Consider the following 27123-nt stretch of genomic DNA (forward strand, 5'->3'; position numbering starts at 1 on the left):
CTTTATCTGTATGCTTTGTAATATTATTTATAGTAAACCAGCTAATGTGTTTCTCTGAGTTTTGTGAGCCACTTTAGCAAATTAATTGAACTCAAAGAGTTCATCTTCAAGCTGGTGAGTCAGAAGTTCCAGAGGCTGGGGCTTGTGACTGGTGTCTGAAGAAGAGGGGCAGTCTTGGGGACTGAACCTTCAACCTGTGAATTCTGATGCTATCTCCAGGTAGATAGTACTGGAATTGAATTGCAGAACACCCAGCTGGTGTCCACTGAAGAACTGATTGCTTTTTTGTTGTTGGGAGAGACCCTGCACACATTTGGTCACGGAAGTCTTCTGTGTTGATTGTTGTGGTGGTGGTGTGAAAGCAGAGGAAAAAACAATTTGAGCATTGGTTTTTAGGTATATTATTCTCTTGTCCTTTGTAGGAGTTCTAGAGTTGAAAATACTGTTTTGTCCTGTTTTAGGGTATTGTTGGATATAGCAACTTGAATTGCAGTGGTGACAAATAAGAGTAAAAGTAGAGAGATTAATATATGGGATCAGACCAAGGAATAGTTAGGTGTTAATAATTCACTAAGTATTGGTCAGATAGTAGTAGGCTTTTAGATAGAGTGTTTTAGTTCAACAGTTTTAGACTGCCTTGTATTAAACAAGTTTTTATTTTCATATAGTATACTAGTCAGTTCCATTTGTCCACTGGTAAGGTATTAAACTATACTGGATGGGAAGGAGAGCACCTAACATAGTAGGAGCAGTGTTAATAGTGGCTTGGTGGCATGAAATGGGTTGGAGTGTTGAGAAATTGTCAGCTGTTTTTATGGTTAAGGAGTTTAATGTGGTGTCAGGGCAGCTGGGAGAGGTCAGAGGCCAAATAATAAATGGACTTTTTTGTGTACCTTACAAGGAAATTTTTGTTTTGTTTTGTTTTGTTTTAAAAAACATGGACAGTGGGGAACTGTTGAAGAGGTTAGTCAGTAGACCAATATCACTTTTTTTTTTTTTTAAACAGATTACGGTTTCCCCTTATTTTTGATGATTTACTCTATTTGGCACACCTTTTTTTTTTTTTTTTTTTAGACAAAGTCTTGCTCAGTCACCCAGGCTGGAATACAGTGGCATGATCTTGGCTCACCGAAACCTCCGTCTCATGGGTTCAAGCAATTCTCCTGCCTCACCTTCCTGAGTAGCTGGGATTACAGGCGCCTGCCACTACGCCCTGCTAATTCTTGTATTTTAATAGAGATGGGGTTTCCCATGTTGGTCAAGCTGGTCTCGAACTCTACCTTAAGTGATCGTCTCTCCTTGGCCATGGCACACTCAGTTCTTGAACTTAATTTAGAGGCTAAAATATTCCCCAAAGGTATTATTTATTTATTTGTTTATTTTGTGAGACAGAGTCTCATTCTGTCTCTCAGGCTGGAGTGCAATGGTGTGATCTCGGCTCACTGCAACCTCCACCTCCTAAGTTCAAGCGATTCTCTTCTCTCAGCCTCCCAAGTAGCTGGGATTACAGGTGTCCACCGCCACGCCTGGCTAATTTTGTATTTTTAGTAGAGTTGGGGGTTTATTCATGTTGGTCAGGCTGGTCTTGAACTCATGTCCTCAAGTAATCCACCTGCCTCAGCCTCCCAAAGTGCTGGGATTACAGGCACAAGCCGCTGCTCACAGCCTAATTTCTATAGTTTTAGTAGCGAGGGTGTTTCACCATGTTGGCCAGGCTGGTCTCAAACCTCTGTAGCCCAGTAAGTTTTTTTGTTTTTTTTTTTCCATTTTATCTTAGAAAAAAAGATTCTACAGATATTAAGAGTCCAAGAATGTCACAGCAATTACCTGTCTGCTATTTAGCAGTGAGTTTGAATATGGAATAAAATAAAATGTTATATTCTCTTTAAAGCCTGCTTACAGTTAATAGCTTTTCCCACATAGCTAGAAAGTGTCCAGCTATCTCCTAAGTAGCCCCCACATACTGCTTGTCAGAGCTCAGCTTTTATAATATCTGATCCTTATTTATGTTGTTGTTATTTTGTTAGAATATAGGCCAAATCTGCTGTGACAAAACATTAAATATTTAATTTGGTATGAAATGATGTACAGTGAAAAAATCTCCCTCTCATCACCTCCCCAGTTCCCTTTTTTGGAGACAACCAAAATTATTCTTGTATAGTCTTCTAGAGATATCTTGTGCCTATACAAAATATTTTATATGTTTTTACTCCTCCCCATTACTTTTATACAGATATACCATACTTGATACATTATTCTGTGTCTTTGTTCAATTAGTAATACATTTTGGAAATTGTTTCATATCGCTGTACTAAGAGCTTCCTCAGTCTGTGTTTTGTAGCTGCATAATGTTCCGTAGTATAAACTTAGCATATTTCGATAGTTTCCAGTTTGATTGTTATTTCCAGTCTTTTGCTGTTAGAAGCAAGATTGTAGCTAATGACCTTGGTTGTATATTATTTCACATATATTCCTGAAGGATCAATTTCTTGAAGTGGAATTTCTTTTCAAAAGCTCTAGGCATTTATAATTTTGATACAATTGTGAAAGTGTGGTTAAATGAAGTGAAACTATGGAGTTTGGTATATTTTTTACCTACGATGGAATCTCACTTCATAACAAATGAAATTCCAAGAAATAAATGTGTAATTGCTAAAATATTAGTGAAATCTTATAAATTATTTTGTTTTGCAGGTATACAAAACTAGGATATGCTGGAAATACAGAACCACAGTTTATCATCCCTTCCTGTAAGTATTTCTTTTAAGCCACAAATGAGCTGATTTAAAATATCTCCTTCCCTTATAATTTAAGTAAAAGAAGTAATCAGTTCTGAAGTCCTGTAAGATTTAGTCCTTTAAAAACATGATTTGCTAAGTTCTTAAGTGTAGCCTCATTATTGTACCTCTGACCATTCATTTCAGCTTTCTGTTTAGCTCCCCATTTGCCTTGTCTACCAAATATCTCTTTTTAAAGAAAAAAAGAAATGAACTGATAATAAAACAGTACCCCCATTTTTAGGGTGATACTGTAGTTAATAGTATGTGGGTATAACTAATTATCAAGTAGTCTATTCCTCATCATATACCTATGAAGACTGTCCTTTGGTTTGTGGATATGACTACTTTTTGCAAGGCCTATATCTGTTGACATCCTCACTGAGTGTCCATGTTTCAAAATAAGGATGGAAGGACAGTATCTCACCTTTAGAGATGTTGACCTCAGCTATTTTCTAATATCCTGTAACCATACTGTTGTATATTATGTCTTTAGAGTATTTTTGTTTTATCCTGTTTTTGTTAATCTTGCTTAAGCTGACCATTAACTTTCAGTAGTTTTTAAAAAATATTCTGACATTGGTTTGTTAGTGCTCTTGTTTGTTAGCATAGATCTGTTCCTCGATGAACGTAGTTTTACACTTTTGACTTGCAAACAGTTCACGTTTTTTGTACATAATATAGTAACACTTCTGATCTATTTGTCTTACATCCAAATTAAAACTTTTGCATACCAAATGACAAACCTTTTGAGCCATTGCTTGATGATTCTCACTCCTAGATATTTTAATTTTGAGAGTGTCACTAATTTTTCACAGTCTTATTTATGTGACTGAATTTTTTGTATTTCATTGTTACTCATTTATGAAAATAAGAAAATGGAGAAATGAATATGTAGAGAGTAATGAAAGCAGTGTATGTTTCAGAATCAATGAGGTTGAGAATAAGATAGGTATTGTTATGCTTTGCCAAAAACTGGATCTTTAGTATCGCTTGAGTATTCATTGGACACAAGAGGTCAACTGTTGTGTCATTTGTGTAGTAAGAACAAAATTAAATGTGTAACATTAAAGAAATAACACTGGCCGGGTACGGTGGCTCAACGCCTGTAATCCCAGCACTTTGGGAGGCCGAGGCAGGCGAATCACGAGGTCAGGAGTTCGAGACCAGCCTGACCAACATGTTGAAACCCGTGTCTACTAAAAATACAAAAATTAGCCATGCATAGTGGTGCGCACATGTAATCCCAGCTGCTCAGGAGGCTGAGGCAGGAGAATCACTTGAACCCGGGAGGTGGAGGTTGCAGTGAGCTGAGACCACGCCACTGCATTCCAGGCTGGGTGACAGAGCAAGACTCAGTCTCAAAAAAAATAAAAAATAAAATAAAAAATAAAAAATAGAAATAGAAATACACTGTCAAAATTGCACCTTAAAGGGGAAATGTTTTTAGGGTTTTTATCCACTCCTCACTTTCTAGAAACAAACTTATTTGACTTTTGCGTTTCTCATATTTTGATACACTTTTCTAGAAATCGATGATGTAAGAACTTAGGCTACTACTTAAATCTAACACTTTTTTAAAACCCAGAATGGATTTTAGGTGATACTGATGAAACAGCTCATTCATGTGAGCTTTTAAATATTACCTTTTAAATATTTTATTCATGCATGTTTGTTGTCTGCTGAACATGAAGAACAGGTTTGCTTTTCTTCATAGTTTTTCCCACATTTATATGTCAATACATTGATTGTTTTTTTTGGTCTGTTTTAAGAATTCAGTGATACATGTTGACTTTATTGCTGACTAATGTAGAGGTACTTCTTTGGGCTAGTACTTGACTTTAGTTGTATTTCAGTTTAGTGTTAGACCATTGTGTATGTTCTTACTGGTTTCTTTAAGCTACCGTAACAAAGTACCAAAACCTAGTTGGCTGAAAACAACAGAAACTTACAATTCTGGAGTCCAGAAGTACAAAATCAATGCGGCAGCAGGATCGTGGTCTTGCTGGTGTCTTCTAGCTTCTGAGGTTTCCTCAGGATCCTTGGCTGGTAGAGGCATCACTCCAGTCACATGGCTGTCTTCTTGCTGTGTATCTTTAGATCATCATCCTTCTGTGTGTCTGTGTTCAAATTTTCCCTTTCTATGAGGATACTAGTCATATTGGATTAGGGGCCACCTTGATAATCTCGTTTTAACTGAGAAGACTCTGTTTCCAAACATAGTTACATTCTGAGGTACTGGGGGTTAGGACTTCAACATATCTTTTTGGGGGTGCACAATTCAACCTGTAACAATGCTGATGGCTTTTAACCTTTTGTGTATAATCTTTTGTTATGATTGTTTCAGGAGACTACTAAAGTTATTTCTGCCATCTTAGCAAAATTGGTTTTGGTTATATTCTTAAATGGCTGTGTTAACTTTTTATTGGAGGCCTACATAATCTTGATTGTTTGAACCATTGGATTTCATCGCTGTTGAATTCATTTTTTATTTTATCTCTCTGCCAAAATATGAAGTCTTTGCTATGACTTGTTGCAGTATGTTAAAAATTCATTTGCCTGGTATAAGAAAGTTTTTGATTCTTGAGTGTTTTTTCTTACCCAGTTTTAATGCTGCAGGTACAGTGTTTATAATTAGCAGATAAAGACATTGCCACTATCTTTTACTGATGAGTATTGATATTTGATCTGGAAAGCCTATGCGACTGGTTCCAGGCTTTTTTTTATATACATGTATATTTATTTTTAGGAAATTTATAGTGAGCCACCCGGATGTCTATGTACATTATAAGTAAATTGCTAGAAAGAATTTCTGGCATTTAGAAGGACTAGATGGTGGATTTAAAATGTTTTTTCTTCCAGTTATTTTCTGCCCACTTTCTTAAGGATATAGCTGTTACTAAATGAAAGTAACAGTTGCATGCCAGATCAGTTTAAGTGCATTCAGACAATTATTTTGAATGAAGAACTGAACTTGAAGGATGCATACATTTATAACTTAATCTAAAAATACATAACAAGTTTTAGCTTTGAAACTGTATGCCGGATTTCTGAAATTATTTAAGGATATTGTTGTGGGTTTTACCTAAATGAATTCAGATTTCCTTTTGTGTATGTAGTTTAACAGATCTGTATTACATTTAAATTACTAGACCACAATAGTAATTACTATTACTAGACCCAATCAGTATTACTAGACCCAATAGTGATAGGGTAGAGATATAAAGAAAGTTGAAAAAATTATCCTTGAAGTTTTTTTCTCATTTGTGTTTTTCAGTTTTTTCTTTCCAGTTGTTGGACTTGGTGGGATTACAGTTTTACTCAGAATCTAAAGAGGATTTTTATAATTTAAGAAATATATATTTGAAACATTCACACAGATTTTTTTTTTTTTTTGGCTTTTTGCATTTGAGTCCTTGTCTCTGAGTGGGAGTTGAGGTTTCATTGTGTAAAATGAATTTTGTCACTAGTTTCTTATGGTTTTTGTGAATTAGTTTGACAATTTAAATATGCTAGGTCATGTTTTACTTTATAGCACTTTGTAATGGAAGAAGTGTAAGGTAAAAGTTTGTCTCATTTGAAGAAGATGAATTATTTGACATGTCTTACTTATTTTAAAGGTATTGCTATTAAGGAGTCGGCAAAAGTGGGTGATCAAGCTCAGAGGAGGGTGATGAAAGGTGTTGATGACCTAGACTTCTTCATTGGTGATGAAGCAATAGAAAAACCTACATATGCAACAAAGGTATGTTTTCATGATTTGTATAAATAACATTTTCAAAAATTAGTTTGTTCAATGCTTGTGCCCTCTGGAATACACTCTATAATAGATCTTATTAATATCCTCAAACCTCTTCTCAGTAGAAATTTCTTTTTCCCTGTGGCATCCTTCCCTGTTGCTTTGACTTTGCTTTTTTTTTCTTTTTCTTTTTTTAATAACCCCTAGGAGGAAAAATTTAGCCCTTTCAAATGAGCAGTTATTATTTTTCCACACCCACTGGATCTCAGGGCTCTCAATAAAATTAGCTTTACTTCCACATTGCTACTTTTGCAAACATTTTTTCCACGTCTTTATTCAAACCTATACCATTTTTCTCTTTTTTGAAGCTTATGCCATCTGTAAGTGCTGTTCTGTTTCTCCCTCTTTTTCTTTTTCCCTTTTTCTTTTTTACCCTTTTCCTTCCCTCTTTTATTTGAAGTGTAAGTATGTAAGTGTTAATTATATAGTTTGAAGAATTTTTATGACTGTAATCATAACAGGTAGAGATACAGAACAAATCTAGTAACCCTGAAGCTTTCCTTGTACTTGTTCACACAGTCACTATTCCAATCCCGCAAATAAATAAATGCTATTCTGACCTTTATCATCTTATTTTTTGACATTGACTTTGTCTGGTTTGTAAATATCCTCCTTTGTACTTCTTCCCTTCTCATAATTTATTTATTAATGAACAACTAATAAATACTTTGTAAAATACTTTGCCAAGTATCATGAGTAAAATGGTGTATAAGAAAAATAATTCCCCTGAGTTCAAGGCTATTATAATGTGGTGGACTTCAAGGCTATTATAATGTGGTGGAAGACATTGAAGAAATAATTACAAGTGTGTTGGGGATTAGAAAAAGGGAAACATACACAAAGTGCTCTGGACATGTATTACAGGAGTAGCTAACCTAGTGTGGGGATTCAGGAATGTCCTCGAGGAGTAAATCTTTAAGCTGAGGCTTGAAGAATAAAATAGGAGTTAGCTGCTGAGGTAGGCAGGCTGAGTTGTTTTAGGTAGAGAAACCAATATATGAAGAGGCTTTACCATATGAGGGAGACTAGAAATGCATGACCAATATGCCTGAAGCATGGAGAATGAGGTAGAAAGAAGTGAGGAGGCTGGATAGGTAGGCCAGGAAAGAGCACTGTAAGTGTTGTGAGACCATGCTAAAGAATTTGAACCCTATCCTATAGGTAACATTAATGAATATACCTAGAGGAATAATTTTTGCGCTTAAAGTGCAAATATTGGAATCTACCTGTTTGAACTTGAATCCTGTCTATGCTAATTTCTAACTTTGTGATATCATTTAGTGACTTAATCTTTCTTAATTTTGATTTCTTCGTCTGTAAAATGGAGATGTTATTAGTACTTCAGGATTTTTTTTCTTTTTTCTTTTCTTTTCTTTTTTTTTTTTTTTTTTTTTTTTAACACAGAGCCTCACTTTGTTACCCAGGATAGAGTTCAATGGCGTGAACATGACTCACTGCAGCCTTGATAGCCCAGGCTCAAGTGATCCTCCTACCTCAGCCTCCCAAATAGCTTGGACTACAGATGCATGCCACCAGGCCCGGCTAATTTTTTGTATTTTTGGTAGAGATGGGGTTTCATCATGTTGACTGGTCTTGAACTCCTGGGCTCAAACAATTTGTCCCCTTGGCCTGCCAAAGTGCTGGGATTATAAATGTGAGTCACCACGCCTGTCCCAGGATTGTTAAAAGGCTTAAGGAGATGTGTATAAAGAAATTGTTATACTCTACTGCTTTGAACATAATGATTACTCTGTATATGTTGGCTATTTTTACTTATAAAAGATTACTCAGGCCACGTAGCAATGAAGAGAAATTATTTGGGTAAGATAAGCATGATTCTGGGGAAACCAGATAATTGACTATTGCTGTAGTCTAAGCAAGAGATATTAGTGACGGCAGTAGGAATAGAAAGAAATGGAAATTGTGTATGTGCAATCACACACGCAGACATTTAACTTTTATTGTAGAAAACTTCACATGTCAAAGAAGAGAAAATAATATCATGAACCCCTGTGTGCGTACACACAACTTTGGCGGTTATCATCTTTGGACAATCTCATTTTGTCTATAATCTTTCCACCCCCAGCCTCCAATTATTTTGAAGTAAATTGTACATACTATTTCACTTACAAATATTTAACTCTTAAATATGAAGACTTCTAAAAAAGAAAAATGTGACACCTTAATTTAGTGTGCAGTTTCTTTACGTGATATCTAGTTATTGCTTAAATTTCTTTGATTATTTTCTATATTGGTTATTCTATTTGAATCAGCATTAAAATGTGGTCTACTCACTGGGTTTAGTTGATAAATCTCTTAAGTCTCTTTTTATCTGTAGGTTCTTTTCCCCGTGTGTTATGTTTCTTTTCTTTTTTGTTCTTGCCATTTATTTATGGAAAAAAACCTGGAAGTCTTGTAAACTTTCCTATATTGTAGGGATTCTGATTATTACGTCCTCATTGGGTCATGTAACACGGTACCCTACTTCCTATATTTACTTTTTGTTCTTGTAAATGGTAGTTAAATAAAAGTCTGATTAGATTTATAGGAGATTTTTGTTGGTTTTGACAAGGGGAAAACAGTGGATAATTAAAGAGTAACAGGGCGTGATTAATGGGATATTGGTGATAAGCTAGATGTATCAATTGAGGGTAATTCCCAGCTCTGAGATAGTCTTTTTATCCCTTATCTGCTGAAATTGAGAAATTTAAAGGAGAAACATCTAAAAATTATTTTATTTTTTTGAGACAGTGTCTCACTTTGTTACTCAGGTTGCAGTGCAGTGGCACAATCACAGCTCACTGCAGCCTCAAACTTCTGGACTCAAGAGATTTTCACACTTCAGCTTCCTGAGTAGCTGGGACCACAGGCGTGTGCCATCATGTCTCACTAATTTATTTTATTTTTATTTTTGAGATGGAGTCTTGCTCTATCTCCCAGGCTGGAGTGCAGTGGCATGATCTCACCTCACTGCAACCTCCACCTCCTGGGTTCAAGCGATTCTCCTGCCTCGGCGTCCTGAGTAGCTGTGATTACAGGCGTGTGCCACCACGCCCGACTAATTTTTTGTGTTTTTAGTAGAGATGGGGTTTCACCATTTGGCCAGGCTGGCCTTGAACTCCTGACTTTAGGTGATCTGCCCACCTTGGCCTCCCAAAGTGCTGGGATTACAGGTGTGAGCCACTGCATCCGGCCTTTTATTTTATTTTTTGTAGAAACAGGGTCGCCTTCTGTTGCCCATGCTGGTCTCAAACTCCTGGGCTCAAGTGACCCTCCCACGTTGGCCTCCCAAAGTGTGGGATTACAGGCATGAGCCACTGCACCTGGCTTTTGAAAAATTTTTACTTGTCATATAATAATTGTACATATTTATGGAGTACGTATTGATGTTTTGATATGTACAATGTTTGGTGATCAAGTCAATTTAAGTAGCATATTTACCTCAAACATTTATTTTTTGTGTTGAGAATACTCAGAATTCTCTGTTCTATCTAAAAATATATAATAAGTTAACTGTAGTCGTCCTATAGTGCTATAGAACACTAGAACTTATTCTTCCTATCCAGCTGTAATTTTGTATCCTTTATTCAAGCTCTCCCTATTCCCTTCTTTCCCCTCCCCTTTCCAGCCTCTAGTAACCACTTTTCTACTCTCTACTTACATGAAATCAATTTTTTTTAGCTTTTGCACATGAATGAGAACATGCAATATTTATCTTTTAGGTCCTGGCTTATTTCACTTAATGTCTTCTTAGCTCATCTGTGTTGCCAGGAATGACAGGATTTCACTCTTTTTTTATGGCTGAATAGTATTGTGCATATATACTGCACATATGGACACTGAGATTGATTTCATATTTTGACTATTGTGAAGAGTGCTGCAATAAACATGAGGGTGCAGGTATCTCTGATATAGTAATTTATTTTCCTTTGGGTATATATCCAATATTAGGATGGCTGGATCATATGGTAGTTCTATTTGTGGTTTTTTGAGGAGCCTCTGTACTATGCTTTATAGTGGCTTTACCTGTTAACATTCCCTCCACAGTATATATGAGTTCCCTTTTCTCCACATCCTTGCCAGCATTTGTTTTTTTTTTTTGTCTTTTGGATAATAGCCTTTCTAACTGTGGTGAGATGATATCTCTTTGTGGTTTTGATTTGCATTTTCCTGATGATTAGTCATGTTGGACTTTTTTTTCATGTATTTATTGGCCGTTTGTGTGACTTCTTTTGAGAAATGTCTATTTAGATTATTTGCCCTTTTAAAAAATCAGTTTTTTTTTTTTTTTTTTTTGCTGTTGAATTGAGTTCCTTATATATTCTAGATATTAATGCCCTGTCAGATGTACAGTTGGCAGGCATTTTGACCCATTTCATAACTTGTATTTTCCTTCTGTGATGATTTTCTTCACAGAAGCATTTTAGTTTAATATAATCCCATTTGTCTATTTTTGCTTTTGTTGCCTGTGTTTCTGAAGTTGTATTTGTAAAATCTTTCCCCATAGCAATGTTGTGAGAAGTTTCCCTTAAGTTTTCTTCTAGTGCTTTTATAGTTTTGGGTCTTAGATTTAAATCTTTAATTCATTTTGAGTTGATTTTTGTATAAGGTGAGAGCCAGAGGTCTTGGTTCATAATGAGAAACACTTTTGACTGTGGTAGTATAGAGAGGAGAAAATAAGTTTAATTTTGAACACATTCTGTTTGAGGTACCTGTGATACATCTGAGATTTTGTTAGAGTCAAATATGTGGATTTTGGAGCTAAGAAACAAGGCAGAGCTGGAGACAGAGATTCAGAAGGTGTCAATTACCTTAGAGGGGATGAGATTACCTAGGGGAGCATTTCACAGGGGAAGAGAACTAAGACAGAGCTTGAGCAGTGTGCCAGTTAGGTTTGAGTAGAGGAGGAAAAGTCTGTGAAAGAGACTGAGAATGCATGGGTAGATATGCAGAGGTAAACACTGTAGAATGGTGCTGAGATGAGCTAGAGCCCATAGGTAATTTGCTGTCTTTAGCTACAAGGTGGTCATTTGTAACCTGAATGAGAATAGTTTTAGAAGAGTAGTTGGGCTAGATGGAAGTAGTCTTTTGAGTGATAGACCAGGAAAAATGTAACAGTAAGAGTACTGTTCATTGAGTTTCAGTTGTGATTGGGAGGGAGAGATGAAGAGACACATTTCAAGGTTAAGATGGAAGACATGTCTGAGTGCTAATATGAAAGAACTTTTAGAAAGAGATTAAAGTAACAGGAAAGTTAAGGTATAATCAAGGTCTCTGAAAAAGCTGGAGGGATGAGATCCAGAACACAGATGACTGAATTGACATGAGGAATATCTTACATTACAATGGAAGTAAATGAGAAAAAAGACTTTGGAATCCATTTTACAGATTTGAATTCTTGACTGTTGGATTCTGCTTCTTCTGCGAAATATGTAGTGACATCATCTGCTGGTCATGGAATGGATGCGGGGAGAAGGTGAAATCTGAGTAGCAGGGGCAGCATTGAAAATCATCATTGTGGAGAGTAAAGATGAACAGAGTAGAGGAGCAAAGTCTTGCCAGGCAAGGTTAGGTCCATTTGAGAATAATGATTATGAATTCTTAGTTTTACACCCCAGTTACAAATGTTTCTGCAGTATAATCAGTATTCTGGATATAGGCAAGTTTATGTCAGGGACATATGCTGGGTTGGATTTTGGTAGACGGGATGAAAAGAGGATACGTGAAACAAAAGTGATGGGTCAGAATCTAGACTGTGTATATTGATGGCTAGGGAATAATTAAAGCAATCACTGGACCGAAAGTCTTAATTGGTGTTCAGAAGAGATTTCCTGAGGTGGTTGAGTATGCTAGAATAATAAGAGGTTGTGATCAGAGAAGGGTATACCTGCATTTCAGGGATTGAGAGGTGATAGTGATGATGATATAAAATCTATACTGGCCAAAATGCAAAAGAGATACATTGAGAAGTCAGTCAGTCAAGAGGCCAGAGTTCCTTTCCAATGATTCTGTCCACTCATTTTAAACACATTTTCAAGTCTTCCAAGTGCTACAAACAAACCAGAACAAAACTACTCTCAATCTTTATTCCTACCTTCTGTCCTCAGCAATTTAGCTATCTTTCTCTTTCCTTTTAAAATGACACTTCTTAGTGAGTTTCAAGATATTTGATATGCTCTTTGTTAAATCCCATTATATGTAACAGTTTTCATCCTTTTTGATTTGTCTTTGTTTCGCAGGATTACTCTGATGGTTCTCTTCCTAACATGTAATATTTGTTTTGTTTGTTTTTATTTGTTATTTCTATTGTCACTGATTTCTCCTTTACCCACTACTGAAATGTTGATTTCTCCAGGCACTGCCTTCAGTTCTCTTTTCTTTTTTTTCTCTTGTAAAATGGTGTGACTTAATCTTTTATTCTTTCATTAGAGACTTTCTCTAGGTGATCTCATCCATTCCTTTGTCTGCAACCACAGACTAGATCTCTACTTTCAGTTCCTTGACTACATCTTTACCTACCTATTTCATGGCTCTTGAGTTTTAATATATCTAAAACAAAATGTATTATATGTGCTCCACTCTTGTTTATTCCAAGATCAGAAAAAACACAATTTTTATGTTTTGATTAATGAATCTTGTCCATTCTAACTTCAAAGCTAGAAACCTATTGGTATCTTCTGACTTTTTTTCGAGACAGATGTCTTGCCCTGTTGCCCATGTTGGAATGCAGTGGTGAGATCTTGGCTCACTGCAGCCTTGACCCTCTGGGCTCAAGTGATTCTTCCACCTCAGCCTCTTGAGTAGCGGGGACTACAGGTGTGTGCCACCACACCTGGCTAATTAAATTTTTTTTTTTTTTTTTTGTAGAGGCAAGGTCTCACTACGTTGCCTAGGCTGGTCTCAAACTCCTGGGCTCAAGCCATCCTCTCACCTTGGCCTCCCAAAGTTCTGGGATTATAGGTGTGAGCCACCATGCCCCGCCCTTTTTTATTCTTATTGACTGAGAAATCTTCAGTGTGGCCCAGTGTCATCCATACCACTATTGGTACTCTTGTTCTCACTTGGTTCTGGTTCTGTTAAGCTTCATTTGAGCTTTCCCAGTGCTGCTATAATAGTCTTCCTAACTATTAAAGCTGTTCTTATTCCCCTGCTTAAAAGTTTCTATGCTGTTTTATTTCTTATAAAATAAAACCTAAATGCAAGGCAAATTTTTGAGAATCTAGTCCCTTTGATCTAGAACTGGTGTATCTCCCTACATACCTTTCTTCAAACCTTTTGGCACATGCATTTCTCATTGATATCTTCACTTTCGTTTTTGTATACCATGCAGTGTTTGTCTTTCTATACATCTTTTTCTGTTCTCCACAAGTTCTTCCATACCTCTCATTCCCCTGCCAAAAAAAAACCAGAAAGCAAAACTGAGAATGTTGCTTCTTTAAGACTCAGCTTAGATATGACCTCCTCAGTGAAACCTTTTCTCTCACAAGACAAGGTGATCATCTTGTTCAAGGAACCATTTATTTATTTATTTATTTGACAGAGTGTTACTCTGTTGCCCAGGCTGGAGTGGAGTGATGTGATCTTGGCTCTCTGCAACCTCTGACTCCTGGATTCAAGAGATTCTCCTGCCTCAACCTCCCCAGTAGCTGGGATTATAGGTGCCTGTCACCACGCCTGACTGATTTTTGTATTTTCAGTGGAGATGGGGTTTCACCGTATTGGCCAGGCTAGTCTTGAACTCCTGACCTCAAATGATCCACCCATCTCAACCACCAAAGTGCTGGAATTACAGGCGTGAGCCATCATGCTGACTTTTTTTTTTGGAGACAGAGTCTTACTCTGTCACCCAGGCTGGAGTATAGTGGAGTGATCCTGGCTCACTGCAACCTCTGCCTCCCGGGTTCAAGTGATTCTCCTGCCTCAGCCTCCTGAGTAGCTGGGATTACAGGCATGTGCCACCACGCCCAGCTAATTTTGTGTTTTTAGTAAAGATGGGGTTTCTCCATGTTGGTCAGGCTGGTCTCAAACTCCTGACCTCAGGTGATCCGCCGGCCTCGGCCTCCCAAAGTGCTGGGATTAAGGCATGAGCCACCACGCCCAGTCAGAACTTTATTTTTTAAAAAACCTGTAATGTAATATTTGTTCATATATATTTCTTTTACTAGACTGAGTTTTTTGTGTGCAGGATATCTGTGTCCTTGCCATTTGTGCCAATGGCTTATAGTAGGTACACAGTAATAATTGGTGAATAAATAATACTTAAAACATTTAAATTTGTAAACTTCCAATAATGTTAAAAATCGAATGATACAGTAAACTGCAATTTTTCCCTTCCTTAAAGCAAACTGGGGAGTAGAAGTCATTTTATAAATATAATGCCTTAAAAAGTAGTGTGGAAACTAGAGTAAGAAGTAAATGTTAGGAATTGATACTGCAAGGTGTTTATTTGTTCATTAATTTGTTTAACTTTAGGTTTTGAATGTGTTTTATGTTCATGGAACTATATTCAGTTGCAGAGGTTCACAAACTTTCTCAGTGCCATTAGGGTCTCAGTAACATTTTTCACTGTGCCACCTAGATCAAAAGAAATGTCAAATAGTTCTGCTTATTAAATACCTAGGTCTAGGCAACTTAGTAGCCACGTGAAATAAAATAGGACACTTAAATTGGAAATATTATTTCACTGCTGAGTAATCACATTTCTGTTAGGGTGCTTAGGCACTGAACAGCTTCTCAAACCTGGAATCAGATGGGACATTGCCACCCTGATTTCTTGTTTTACATTGATGTTATTTTATGTGATAACTTGGTTTTTATCCCAGCAACTGCTGACAAATCAACTTCTCCAAGAAATAATGTCATTGAAAGGACTATATAATAGTATGATTTATTGTTGAAACTGACTTACTGTGACTTGTAAGATCATGCAGTGTCCAACTGATGTTGAGTAACACTGTATTTCCCTGGAAAATTTAAAATAACTTTGTGGTGCCCTTGTGAATTTATGGTATTACACTGGGGTGCTGTCTTAGTTCATTTTCTGTTGCTATAATGAATACTTGAGGTGGAGTAATTTATAAAGAAAAGGGGTTTATTTTGGCTCGTGGTTCTGGAGTTGAGGAAGTCCAAGATGAGTTGGCCACATCTGATCGACCTCTGGTAAGGACGTTATGCTGCTTCATAACATGTTGGGAAATGGAAGAGGAAAGGGACAAAATACAAGGGACAGCCTTACTTTATAACAGCCTGCCTTCAATTCTCTGGAGAATTAACTCAGTCCTGCTGAGAGCTGCATTAATTCCTCTAATGACCTGGTCACCTCTTAAAGGCCCCACCACCTCTTGATACTGGAACACTGGCAATTAAATTTTAAATTTTAACATGAGTTTTGGTGGGAACACACCACATCCAAATCATAGTAGGTATCTTGGCACACAATTTTGGAAGCATGACTCTTACACATTTATAAAACTTTTCTTATAAAATTTTATATGCTTGATTCTTATGATTATTCTAGGTATGTACTTACCAGGTGCACTTTTTATATTTGGCATACAACAAATACTTGTTAATGACCTAATGAATTAAAAATTAAGGAAATTGTGATAAAGTTTAGTTTTTAGGTTTAATTTTTGTAGGCTAACTTACCTTTTATTAGAAAACTTTTAAAATCTGGAAAGACTAGTACAATGACCTTCCATCTAGATTTAACAGTTTTTAACATTTTGACATATTTACTTTGTTTTTATTGAGCCATCTGTCTGACAATGCGTTGTTGAACTAATTTATCTCTAAATCCTTAAGTACACATGTTTTAAGGATGGTCTATAGTATCGCACCTAAGAAAATATATCCTCATCTAATATCCACTAATGATCTAATATTTCCTTTTTTGTAGTTTTATTTATTTTTTATATTAATAAGATTTAATTTGTATTTCCCTTTTTGTTTTGATAGTGGCCAATCCGCCATGGTATAGTTGAAGATTGGGACTTAATGGAAAGGTTTATGGAGCAAGTGATCTTTAAGTATTTAAGGGCAGAACCTGAAGACCATTATTTTCTTTTGGTAAGTTACAAATTATAATTTCACTGAGGAAATTTTTGAATACACTTAATGAGAACATTTTCATCACACTTCTTTGGTATACTTTGGTTATTAAATTGTCATATGTCTAAATGATTTTGTAATAAAGCTGTATCATCTTTAAGACCATCTAGTTATGGCTACAGGAGAATAGTAGTATGTCAAAGCACCACATTTTAAACACTTAAGAAGTGCTTTTGGTAATTAATATCTAATCTTTATGATAGGAACAGTAAGGTTCAGAACAATGTTGGAAACCTGTGGCACTTCCTTTTTTCTTTTAAAAAAATAGTCTGATTATTATATCATTGGTATTTCTTCATAACAAAAATACAATATGATTTAATTTTTAAACGTCTTTTTATTAAAGCAATGCATGTTCATAACTTAAATCAAATGCCTTTGTAAGATTTAAAACAACAAAATAACACTTTCCTTTCTTACATCTCCCAACCTTTGATTCATATTCCCCGGAGGCAAACATTTTCAGTTTTTAAAAAAGTTTGCCCTGGTAGTAATCTTATAAATTTAATGTGTTTCTTTTATTTCTTATGTTTTTAAAAATATTATGCATGATTTATCAACCTCCTAATAGGAAAACATGAGAATTTCCCTTTTTTCCTTTTCTCTCCCTCTGCACAAAATAACTGTCCTTTCCCTTTCCTCACATTGTAGTTGTATCACAGTTTTTGGTTAAATCAATATTCTGTGTCTTATGGTGATTTTGATGGACTATAAAGTTGAAAGAACTGTACTATGGACACTCATACACCCACAATCTAGATTCAATGATTAACCTTAACATTTGGCTATAATTGCTTCATGACGTCTATCCATCTGTCACTTCATTTTAGTTTTTAAATCACTTCAAAGTGAGTTGCAAATGGGAGTCATTTGACCCCTAAATACTTTAGCACGTATTTCATCAACTAGAGCTATCATTTGTGTATGGTTATTCTTTTCATATAAAATTTACATATCATAAAATCACTGATCTGCACCATTCAGTAGATTTTGACCGGGGATTGGCAAACTTTCTAAAGGAGCAGATAGCAAATATTTTTGGCTTTGCAGGGGATAAAGTCTCTGAGGAAACTTAGTTCATTTTTTATACAATGGTCCCTGTCACAGCTACTCAGCTGTGCTGTTGTAGCATGTTAGCAGCCATAGACAATACTTAAATTCATAGGTATGTCTGTGTTCCAGTAAGTTTTTTTTTTTAGCAAAACAGGTTGTGGGCTATATTTGACCTACAGGATGCATGATGTGGATTGTCCAGTCTTTGTCAGTTACATACATCTGTGTAACCTAAACTCTTACCAAGATAAAGAAAAATTACTATCAGTGTGGAAAGTTTTCTCTGCCCCCATGCCCTAGTGACAACCACTGTTTTGTTTCTTTTTCATCTGAGATTAGTTTTGCCCATGTTTGAGTGTCAAATAATGGAATCATGCAATATGTGCGTTTTGGTGAAACACTTTTACATAGCATAATCTGGAGATTGATTCGTGTTATTGCATATACTAGTGATTTGTTGCTTTTTGTTGCTGGGTAGTATTCCATTGAATAAATTTGCCTCACTTTATCCATTTTCCTGTTGACGAACACCTGGGCTATTTCTAGTTTTTCTTCTTTTTTCCTTTTTTTTTAAGACAGGGTTTTGCTCTGTTGCTCAGGCTGGAATACAGTGGACCAATCATGGCTCACTGCAGTGTTGACCTCCCAGCTCAAACAGTTCTCCCAGCTCAGATTCCTGAGTATCTAGGACACACAGGCCCGGGCCACCACACCTGGGTAATGTGTTCTGGTTTAGAGATGGAGTCTCACTTTGTCACCCAGGCTGGTCTTGAATTCCTGGGCTCCAAGGGATCCTCCCTCCATGGCCTCTTAAAGTGCTGCCACCATGCCTGGCTTAATTCTGTTTTTGGTTATAATAAAATAGTTTGACCATTGTGAACCTTCTTCTGCAAAACTTTTTGTGGACATACGTTTTCATTTCTCTTGTCTAAATAACGTAGGTATGGAATTGCAGCGTCATAGGGTAGGTACATGATTTTTTTTTTTTTTTAAGGGAAACTCGAGGGAACTTTTCCCAAGGTATTAAACCTTTTTGCACACCCCCCAGTGATGCATTAGTAATCTGGTTGCCCTATTCAAGATTTGGCTTGTCAATGTTTTATACTTTTTTTTTTTTGAGACAGCATCTTGCTCTGTCACCGAGGCTGGAGTGCAGTGGTGTGACCTTGGCTTATTGAAACCTCCCTGCCTCCCAAGTTGAAGTTATTCTTGTGCCTCAGCCTCCTCAGTAGCTGGGATTACAGGCAGGCACCACCACACCCGGCTAACTTTTGTAATTTTAATAGAGATAGGATTTTGCCATGTTGGCCAGGCTGGTCTTGAACTCCTAGCCTCAAGTAATCTGCCCACCTCAGCCTCCCAGAGTGCTGAAATTATAGGTGTGAGCCACTGCGCTGCTGGCTTGTCAGTCTTTTAAATTTTAGCCATTCTGGTGGGTGGGTAAAGATTTTTCATTTGCTTTTAATTTTAATTTTCATTTTCTGATAACTGATTATGTTGAGCAGTCTTTCATGTACGATTATTATTATTAGCTATTTGTATATTTTCCTTTGTGAATCCTCTGATTATCTTTTATGTAGATTTTTTTTTTCTTGGAGTTTATAATTTAACTGCCTTGGTTTTTAGTTTACTTAATGTTGTATGTATTCATCAGTAAATTATCTCCAGACTTTTAAACATAGCTCCAGAACTCTTCTAAATAAGTTTAAACGCCGCAGGGAGTTTAGCTTATAAAGGTTTTATGTAAGGTAACAGTGTACTTAGTTGTTTTACTTTATATTTCTTTTGAAATAATAATTTTAAAAAGATATAATTTTTAATGGATTCAAGTTTTATCACTTTTTCCCTTTGTGATTTGTGCTTCACAAATTTAAGGAATTATTTCTTTCTTTAAGGTCAAAAAGAGAATTCTGTATCTTTTAAATTAAAAAATTTTTCTTTTACATTTAAATATTCGAGATACCACAGAGGATTAGATTGTCAGTCAGACTCACAAGAATCAGAGGTCTTACCCAGTGTCAATCTTTAAAAATTAAAACGATTTAAGTGATCATGAGGCATAGGTGAAATATGAAGTCCGACGCTGCCAGATCTCTGAGTCCTTTCTTGCCTCTTTAGAGTGCCTTCTGTCCCAGACTTAACCTATGAGATTTCTAAGTGATGTATGCAGTCACATAACTTAAACAGAAGAGTGCTCTGCAAACATCTTGATTCTATGCTCTTAACAGGTAAATTAATATAACGTTTTTCAGAAAGCTATACCATTCGATCTGTAGAATCTCGGCTTGTTTACTGTAATCCTATATAGTTCGGGGACATTCTTCTAAAAGTGTTACTTAGATGAGGGCTCTCCTGTGGCAAATACTATCGATGTTTTTTCTGGAGGTTTGTCATTACTGTATTTAAAGGATGATTTGACTGGACCACCTTTTCCCTACCTTCAACCCTCTCTCTCCCTGCTTCATTTCTTTTTACTGTTTAATCTGTATGAGTGGTATGATACAGGCATTCAGGGCTTTTTTTTTTTAAATGTGAATTACCATATTGTTTTCAGATATTTATGGATATGTTTGAATTCTCTATAGTTTTCCTTTGATCTCTGTGTCTTTCTACTTGTAAATTTAATGCATTTTAAATAAAATGTTTGAAATAAATTACTTCTCGTTTTAAAATTGTCAAGAAAGTTATCAAAATAACTTGATATTATCTATTTAAAATGTTATTTATTTCAATAGACTGAACCTCCATTGAATACTCCAGAAAACAGGGAATATACTGCTGAAATAATGTTTGAGTCTTTCAATGTTCCAGGCTTGTACATTGCTGTGCAGGTAAGCAAGTTCATATTTATCTAAGTTTGATTCTTAAATTTTAACCTAGTTTAATTTGCTGCCTAAATTACGTACTTTTTTTTTTTTTTTCCACAAAGGTTTAAATGTAATGTCAAAGCATGTTATACTTCTCTCCTGAATTGTTAATTTAGAAGTAATATTATGGGAAGTGGAGATATTTAGTCAGGAAAAGAGAAGTGTTAAAAAAGTAAGTTAATGGTGTTTGGGTATTTCAAGGACTTTCATAGGACAGAAATAAAGGAACTAATATTTATTGAATGCTTACTCCATGACAGGAACATTGTATATATATTTATTTATCCTTGTAAATAATCCTTTATCATTTATCCTTATGCATCTTTTTTTCCTTTGTTACAGTCTTTTTGATTGACTTATCTTTAGGTATATTTGATACCCTAATATTTCACTTCTCTTAATTTGTACATTTATCTGTATGGAACAGCTTCTCTCCCATCCCTTAGGATCAGAGCTTACCTCATTTTTTTTTCCTTGTAGCAAAGGCAGTACCTGACATAACACAAATGCTTTATATGTGTATTAATTCATTATTTCTATTAAATGTAGATATTTTTGTTTCTGTTTTTTTGTGGAGGAAGAAAACTAAAGTTGGAAGGCACCTTATTCAGAGTTAAATGGTTAGCTGTGATACCAGGCAGCTGAGGTCTGTCTGACTTTGCTCTTTGTTGGGATCACACTGGTTTTTGTAACTCCAGGGTACACAGAATCAATAAATGATAATTATGGATGAATATTTTAACTTGGATAGCAAAGAACTTTTTAATGTTTAATGCAATCCATAAATTTAGTGAACTGCCTTTTTAGTTCTCTGTTGCTAAAAATATTTAAGGAGTCACATACACCTGTCATGATCTTTATAGAAGAATTCAGTCTTGAGTGGGAGGCCCTTTTTTAGTTCTTAGAATCTGAATAAAGTGAGGAGTTGGGAGGAATCATCTTTCACTTGGGAGTTTTTGCTTCTCATGTTATATTAAATATAATAAACTTATGTTTAACCATATTGTCAGGTATAGCTTACTTTAAAACACTGGCATCATGAGCTTTGTTTCATTCCTCTGGAGTTGTAATTTGGTATTTCAGTGATTTCCTTAGTGGCCTCTGAGTGCTCTTAATTTCATTATTTAATCTCTGTTCTGTTTTATTGATGTTCAGTAGTCGATAACATTTCTGTAACATGATGTGCCGATGCATATCTATTCTACTTTGGGACCTTAACTGTTTACAAAAGACTTGTAAAAGTGATCAGAGGTAATTCTTGGTTATAGATAGTTTTGAATTTACTTATAAAGGAGGGATATCTCATAATGAAGTCTAAACACTGTGTGTGTGTGTGTGTGTATGTGTATATATATATGTGTATATATATATACACACAACTAGTATTAGGATGGAATTTTTCATTGTAAGGTTGTCAAAAAATAATGTTTAGTTCTGTTAGCCTATGGTGATTATGTGGTGATTGTGTTAATATGATCTTGTGTTCAGATAGGAGGGTGACCTAGATAGCTTTCTAGGTCCCTTTTAGCTATTATAGTTCAGGTAGGTAAAATAAGGCCAGTATAAGTTTAGTTGTTTTTAATTATTAGTCATATACTTTGTTTGAGTCTTGGATTATAAGAAATTTAGTTTTTAAAAAATGAGCTATGTTAATTTCTTAATTCTCACACTTAAAAGAATTGTGTTGTATTGTCTGTGCCAAGGTTTTTCATGGAAAAATTTTGTCAACTTTGCTCTGTAATTAAATTAGAGTAGTATTTGGAAGTGTGCGATGGCATTTTCTCTATGTCATATAGTCCTAAACACATGTTGCCTTAAAAAAATTTGAAGTTAGGCTTGGCACGGTGGCTCATGCCCTATAATCCCAGCACTTTGGGAGGCTGAGGCGGGTGGATCACAAGGTCAGGAGTTCAAGATCAGCCTGGCCGAGATGATGAAACCCCGTCTCTACTGAAAATAAAAAAATTAGCCGTGCATGGTGGTGGGCACCTGTAATCCCAGCTACTCTGGAGGCTGAGGCAGAGAATTGCTTGAACCCAAGAGGCGAAAGTTGCAGTGAGCCGAGATTGCTCCACTGCACTCCAGCCCTGGGTGACAGAAAGAAACTCTGTCTCAAAAAATAAAAATAAAAAAAATTTGAAGGTAATCTTTTGGTAATAGTTGTTCATAGCCATATATGTATTGAATAACTGGAGGTTGGGTGATTGTGTACTTTTCGCCTTACATTGCAGTTTGTAACAGGCCAGCCCACGTGGACATAGTTCTGGCAAGTTAGTTCTATACTATTTAATGCAATCTTCCACATTTTTAGCTTTAGGACAGAAATAGCCTTTATAAAATATGTAAATCTTATAAAACATGCTCCTAAAAGCAAATACAAACCTGTAAGTTTGTCTTAGTAAAATGTAGGGAGTGAGCTATTTTATTGCATAATACAAAATTAATTTTATGTATTTTCTTTCCACAGATAACTACATTTAAAATTGAATAAAGTACTCCAGGAAACTAGTTTTTTTTTTTTTCGATTAACTCTTTGTTTTTTTTGTTTTTTTGTTTTTTTGCCTTCTTTCTTTGTGCTCAAGGCTGTTCTTGCCTTAGCTGCATCTTGGACCTCAAGACAAGTAGGAGAACGGACGTTGACCGGCACAGTAATAGACAGTGGAGATGGTGTCACTCATGTCATTCCTGTGGTAAGGCTATTTTACAGTTACTGAACAGAACATGAAATAACACATCTGGCAAAGTTAAATTATATGAATTAATATTAGTTTTAAAAAACTTTAAATATGACACTTTAAAATTTTGCTATAATTTGGTCTTTTGTTCAGTTATAGCTATATTTTGCTTACCTTTTAAAAATTTTATAAACATTTCAAAATGTTTCTTTTACTGTAGGTTTGCACTGCAATTAAGAAAATTATGAATTGCAGTATCTGGAATGGAAGTATGTTAATGGCTTTCATTCTGTTTTCCAGTTGGATATGTGCTAACCATTTGATGACCTCTTTTATTCATAATTAACAGATTTCAGACTGGTATACAGGGTAACTGTGTAACAGTTAGTTGTAAGTACATGAACTTTAGTAGATACTTTATGGGTTGTATTTAATAAAGCATATTAAGAAAAATGCATCAAATTAGATTTTTTGCCACAAATAACATTTTTCTTCCAAGGCCTTTGTGCTTCAATTCTTAATGATAAATCAGGTTTTTAAAAAATTATGCCTAATGAATTCAAAATGACTACTAGAATTCATACTGATTATTATTAAATGGGTATATATAGAAAGGTTTATCTTTTAAAGTAATTTTTATATTATAATGAATATCATTTAAGGAATTACATTATTTTGAACTTTTATTTTTTAATTATTCTCACTCCAGTGTTTAATGCATGAGGCAATGTCTGTTGAAGATTACATCCTCAGGGTGACTACCTTTGGATTAGACTCCTGGTCCTCCTCCACTTTCACCCTCATGATGTGTCATAATAGTTTTAGTAATAACTGCCATTGTTTAATGATAACTTTATTAAGATAAAATTTATATACCATACAATTCACTTGTTTAGAGTGTACAGTTCGTTGATTTTTAGTATATTCACAAAGTCCATCCATCTCTACAATTTTAGAACATTTTCATCACCCTGAAAAGGAACCCTGTATCTATTCACAGTCACCACCCATTTCCCCTTGATACCTTTAGCCCCGGCAACCATGAATCTACTTTTTGTCTGTGTTAGATTTGCCGTCCTGGCCATTTTATATAAATAGAGTTAAACACTGTGGTCTTTTGTGACTGGGTGCTTTCACTTTGAACATTTTCAAGATTCATCCATGTTATAGCATGTATAGTATTTCATTTCTTTTTATTGCCAAATAATATTTCGTTGTGTGGATATATGAGATTTTATGTAGCCCTTGGGAGGTATTTTAGTAAGCTTGGAAATTAGGACGTGTTCAGCATTTGATAGCTTTTTCTGGTTTGCTTGGCAGTTTATTTTTCTTTCTTAGTGGTACATAAAATAATTGTTCATCTTAAAATTCTCATTTAAATATGAAAATCAGTCTGTGATGAATATTATATTTTTCTTTGAGTACCTTAGTTTATTCATTAATAAAAATGCAAATAATTGTCTTGCTTAAGGTCACCAAATAATAGGCAGTGAGGCTAGGATTTGACCTGGTTCTGCCTTTCTTCAGTCTTTTCTTAACACCTACACGTCTGAGCAGTACTATCAGTATCTTGATAATTAGAATAGGTAATTTTCAGAATAGAAGTTAGCAACATGGAACAGAATGAGTTTTAGTAAGGACATTAAGAATGGGTATTCTGGCTGGTATGGTGGCTCATGCCTGTAATCCCAGCACTTTGGGAGGCCGAGGTGGGCAGATCGCTTGAGCCTAGGAGTTCAAGACCAGCATGGGCAACATGGTGAAACCCTGTCTCTAAAAAAAATGCAAAAATTAGTTGAACATGGTGGTGCATGCCTGTAGTCCCAGCTACTCCGAAAGCTGAGGAGGAAAGATAACCTGAGCCCGGAGAGGTTGAGGCTGCAGTGAGCCATGATCTCACCACTGCACTCTAGCTTCTCTAGCTTGTGCAGCAGAGTGAGACCCTGTCTCCAAAAAAAAAAAAAAAAAAGGTGGTGGGGGGTGGGTGGGTATTCCTGTTTATTGTTTACTTTTCCTTCCTTCTTTAGAATTAGTGGAGTATTTTTTATTATTCCATTTTCTCTTCTTAATTGGCTTATTAGCTATGCTATATCTGTTGTCGTTTGTTTTTGGTCGTGGTTGTTGTATGGGTTGTAGTAAACATCTTTAACTTATCACTGTCTAATTACAAATAACATTCTGCTACTTCATAACTAATTATACAACAGCTTTGACCTTGTAGTCTTTGTTCCTTTATTGTCATTCATTTTACTTTTATATGTTGTGCACTCAATAATAATTAACTTGTTTCATTTTGAGTGGTGTGTTAGTTTGCTAGAACTGCCATAATAAAGTACTACAGATTGGGTAACTAAAGAATAATTTATTTTCTCACAGGTCTGGAGGTTAGATGTCAAAGATCAGGATTTTGACAGGGTTGGTTTCTTTTGAAGACTCTTCTTGGCTTCTAGCTGTCCATCTTCTTTATATGTCTTCACATAGTCCTCCCCATACATGTCTGTGTCTGAATCTCCTCTTAAGGATACCACTTATGTTGGATTAATGAGTTCATTTTAACTAGATACTACTTTGAATACCTTATCTCCAAAAAATAGTCATATTCTGAGATAGAGGTTAGGACTTCAACATGGGAATTTGGTAGGGAGGAAAAACACAATTTTAAGCCAGTAACAAAAACTTATCTTTAAAAGATAACTTTTTGGAGACAGTCTTGCTTTGTCGCCCAGGCTGGAGTGCAGTGGTGCGATCTCAGCTCACTTCAACCTCCGCCTCCTGGGTTTAAGCGATTCTTGTGCCTCAGCCTCCCGAGTAGCTGGATTATAGATGTGTGTCACCAGGCCTGGCTAATTTTTTTTGTTTTTTTAGTAGAGATGGGGTTTCACCATGTTGCCCAGGCTGGTCTCAAACTCCTGGCTTCAAGCCATCCACCTGCCTTGGCCTCCCAAAAGTCCTGGGATTACAGGTGTGAGCCACTGTGCCCGGCCTTGAAATAGAGTTCTTTAATTCACATACCATATCTAGTGCTCTCTATTCCTTTGTGAAGGTCCACATTTCCACCTGGTATTGTTTTCCTTCTGTCAAAATGACATCCTTTAACATGTCTTATAGTGCTGATCCATTGGCTCTGAATTCTTTCAACTTTTGTACATCCTTTGAAAAAGTCTTTATTCTCTTTTAGTTTTGAAAGATGATTTTTCCTTGGTATAGAAGGTTGACAGTTTTCTCCTGTAGATGGCACTCCACTGTCTTCTGGTTTACCTTGTTTCTGAAAATAAGTCAGCTGTTATTCTTGTGTGTGTTTCTTTGAATGTAATATTTATTTGGGTGGCTGTCTTCTAGATTTTATTCCTGGTTCATCGGTTTTTAGCAATTTGATTGTGACGTACCTAAGTAAAGTTTTCTTTGTCTCTTCTCCGTAGGGTTCATTGAGCTTCTTGTATATATAGATTTGTAATTTTCATCATATTTGGAAAGTTTTTGTCTGTTATTGATTACATATTTTTTCTCTTCCCCTTTCTCTCCTTTTGGTACTCTGATCACATGTGTATTAGGCTGCTTCACAGTGTCTCAAAGGTCACTGATGCTCTGTTCATTTATTTTTTTTATAATCTTTTTCTTTATTTTTTTGGATAGTTTTTATTACTCTTCAAATTTACTATTTTTTCTTCATTGTGTAGTCTACTGTAATGTCATCTAGTGTTTTTTTGTCATCTGGTAGATTTTTAAATTTCAGATACTATGTTTTTTTCTTTAGAAGTTCCATTTGGGTCTTTTTATGTCTTCCACTTCTCTCTTCCTCATGCTTATTGTTGACCTTTTTCATTATATGGAGTATATGGTTG

General features: G+C 35.6%; 1 protein-coding gene across 1 annotated transcript in view; it reads left to right on the plus strand.

Moving 5' to 3' along the window:
• ACTR3 (actin related protein 3) overlaps positions 1-27123 on the plus strand; it is a 72595-nt gene that overhangs the window by 21711 nt on the left and 23761 nt on the right. Inside the window, exons 2-6 of the mRNA XM_050752093.1 lie at positions 2695-2750; positions 6398-6522; positions 16534-16644; positions 20475-20570; positions 23189-23296. Coding sequence (XP_050608050.1) covers positions 2695-2750; positions 6398-6522; positions 16534-16644; positions 20475-20570; positions 23189-23296 — 496 coding nt within the window. The remainder of the gene's footprint in view (positions 1-2694; positions 2751-6397; positions 6523-16533; positions 16645-20474; positions 20571-23188; positions 23297-27123) is intronic.

The sequence above is a fragment of the Macaca thibetana genome, chromosome 12 (genome assembly GCF_024542745.1).
Source record: "Macaca thibetana thibetana isolate TM-01 chromosome 12, ASM2454274v1, whole genome shotgun sequence".
In the NCBI taxonomy this organism is placed as follows: domain Eukaryota; kingdom Metazoa; phylum Chordata; class Mammalia; order Primates; family Cercopithecidae; genus Macaca; species Macaca thibetana.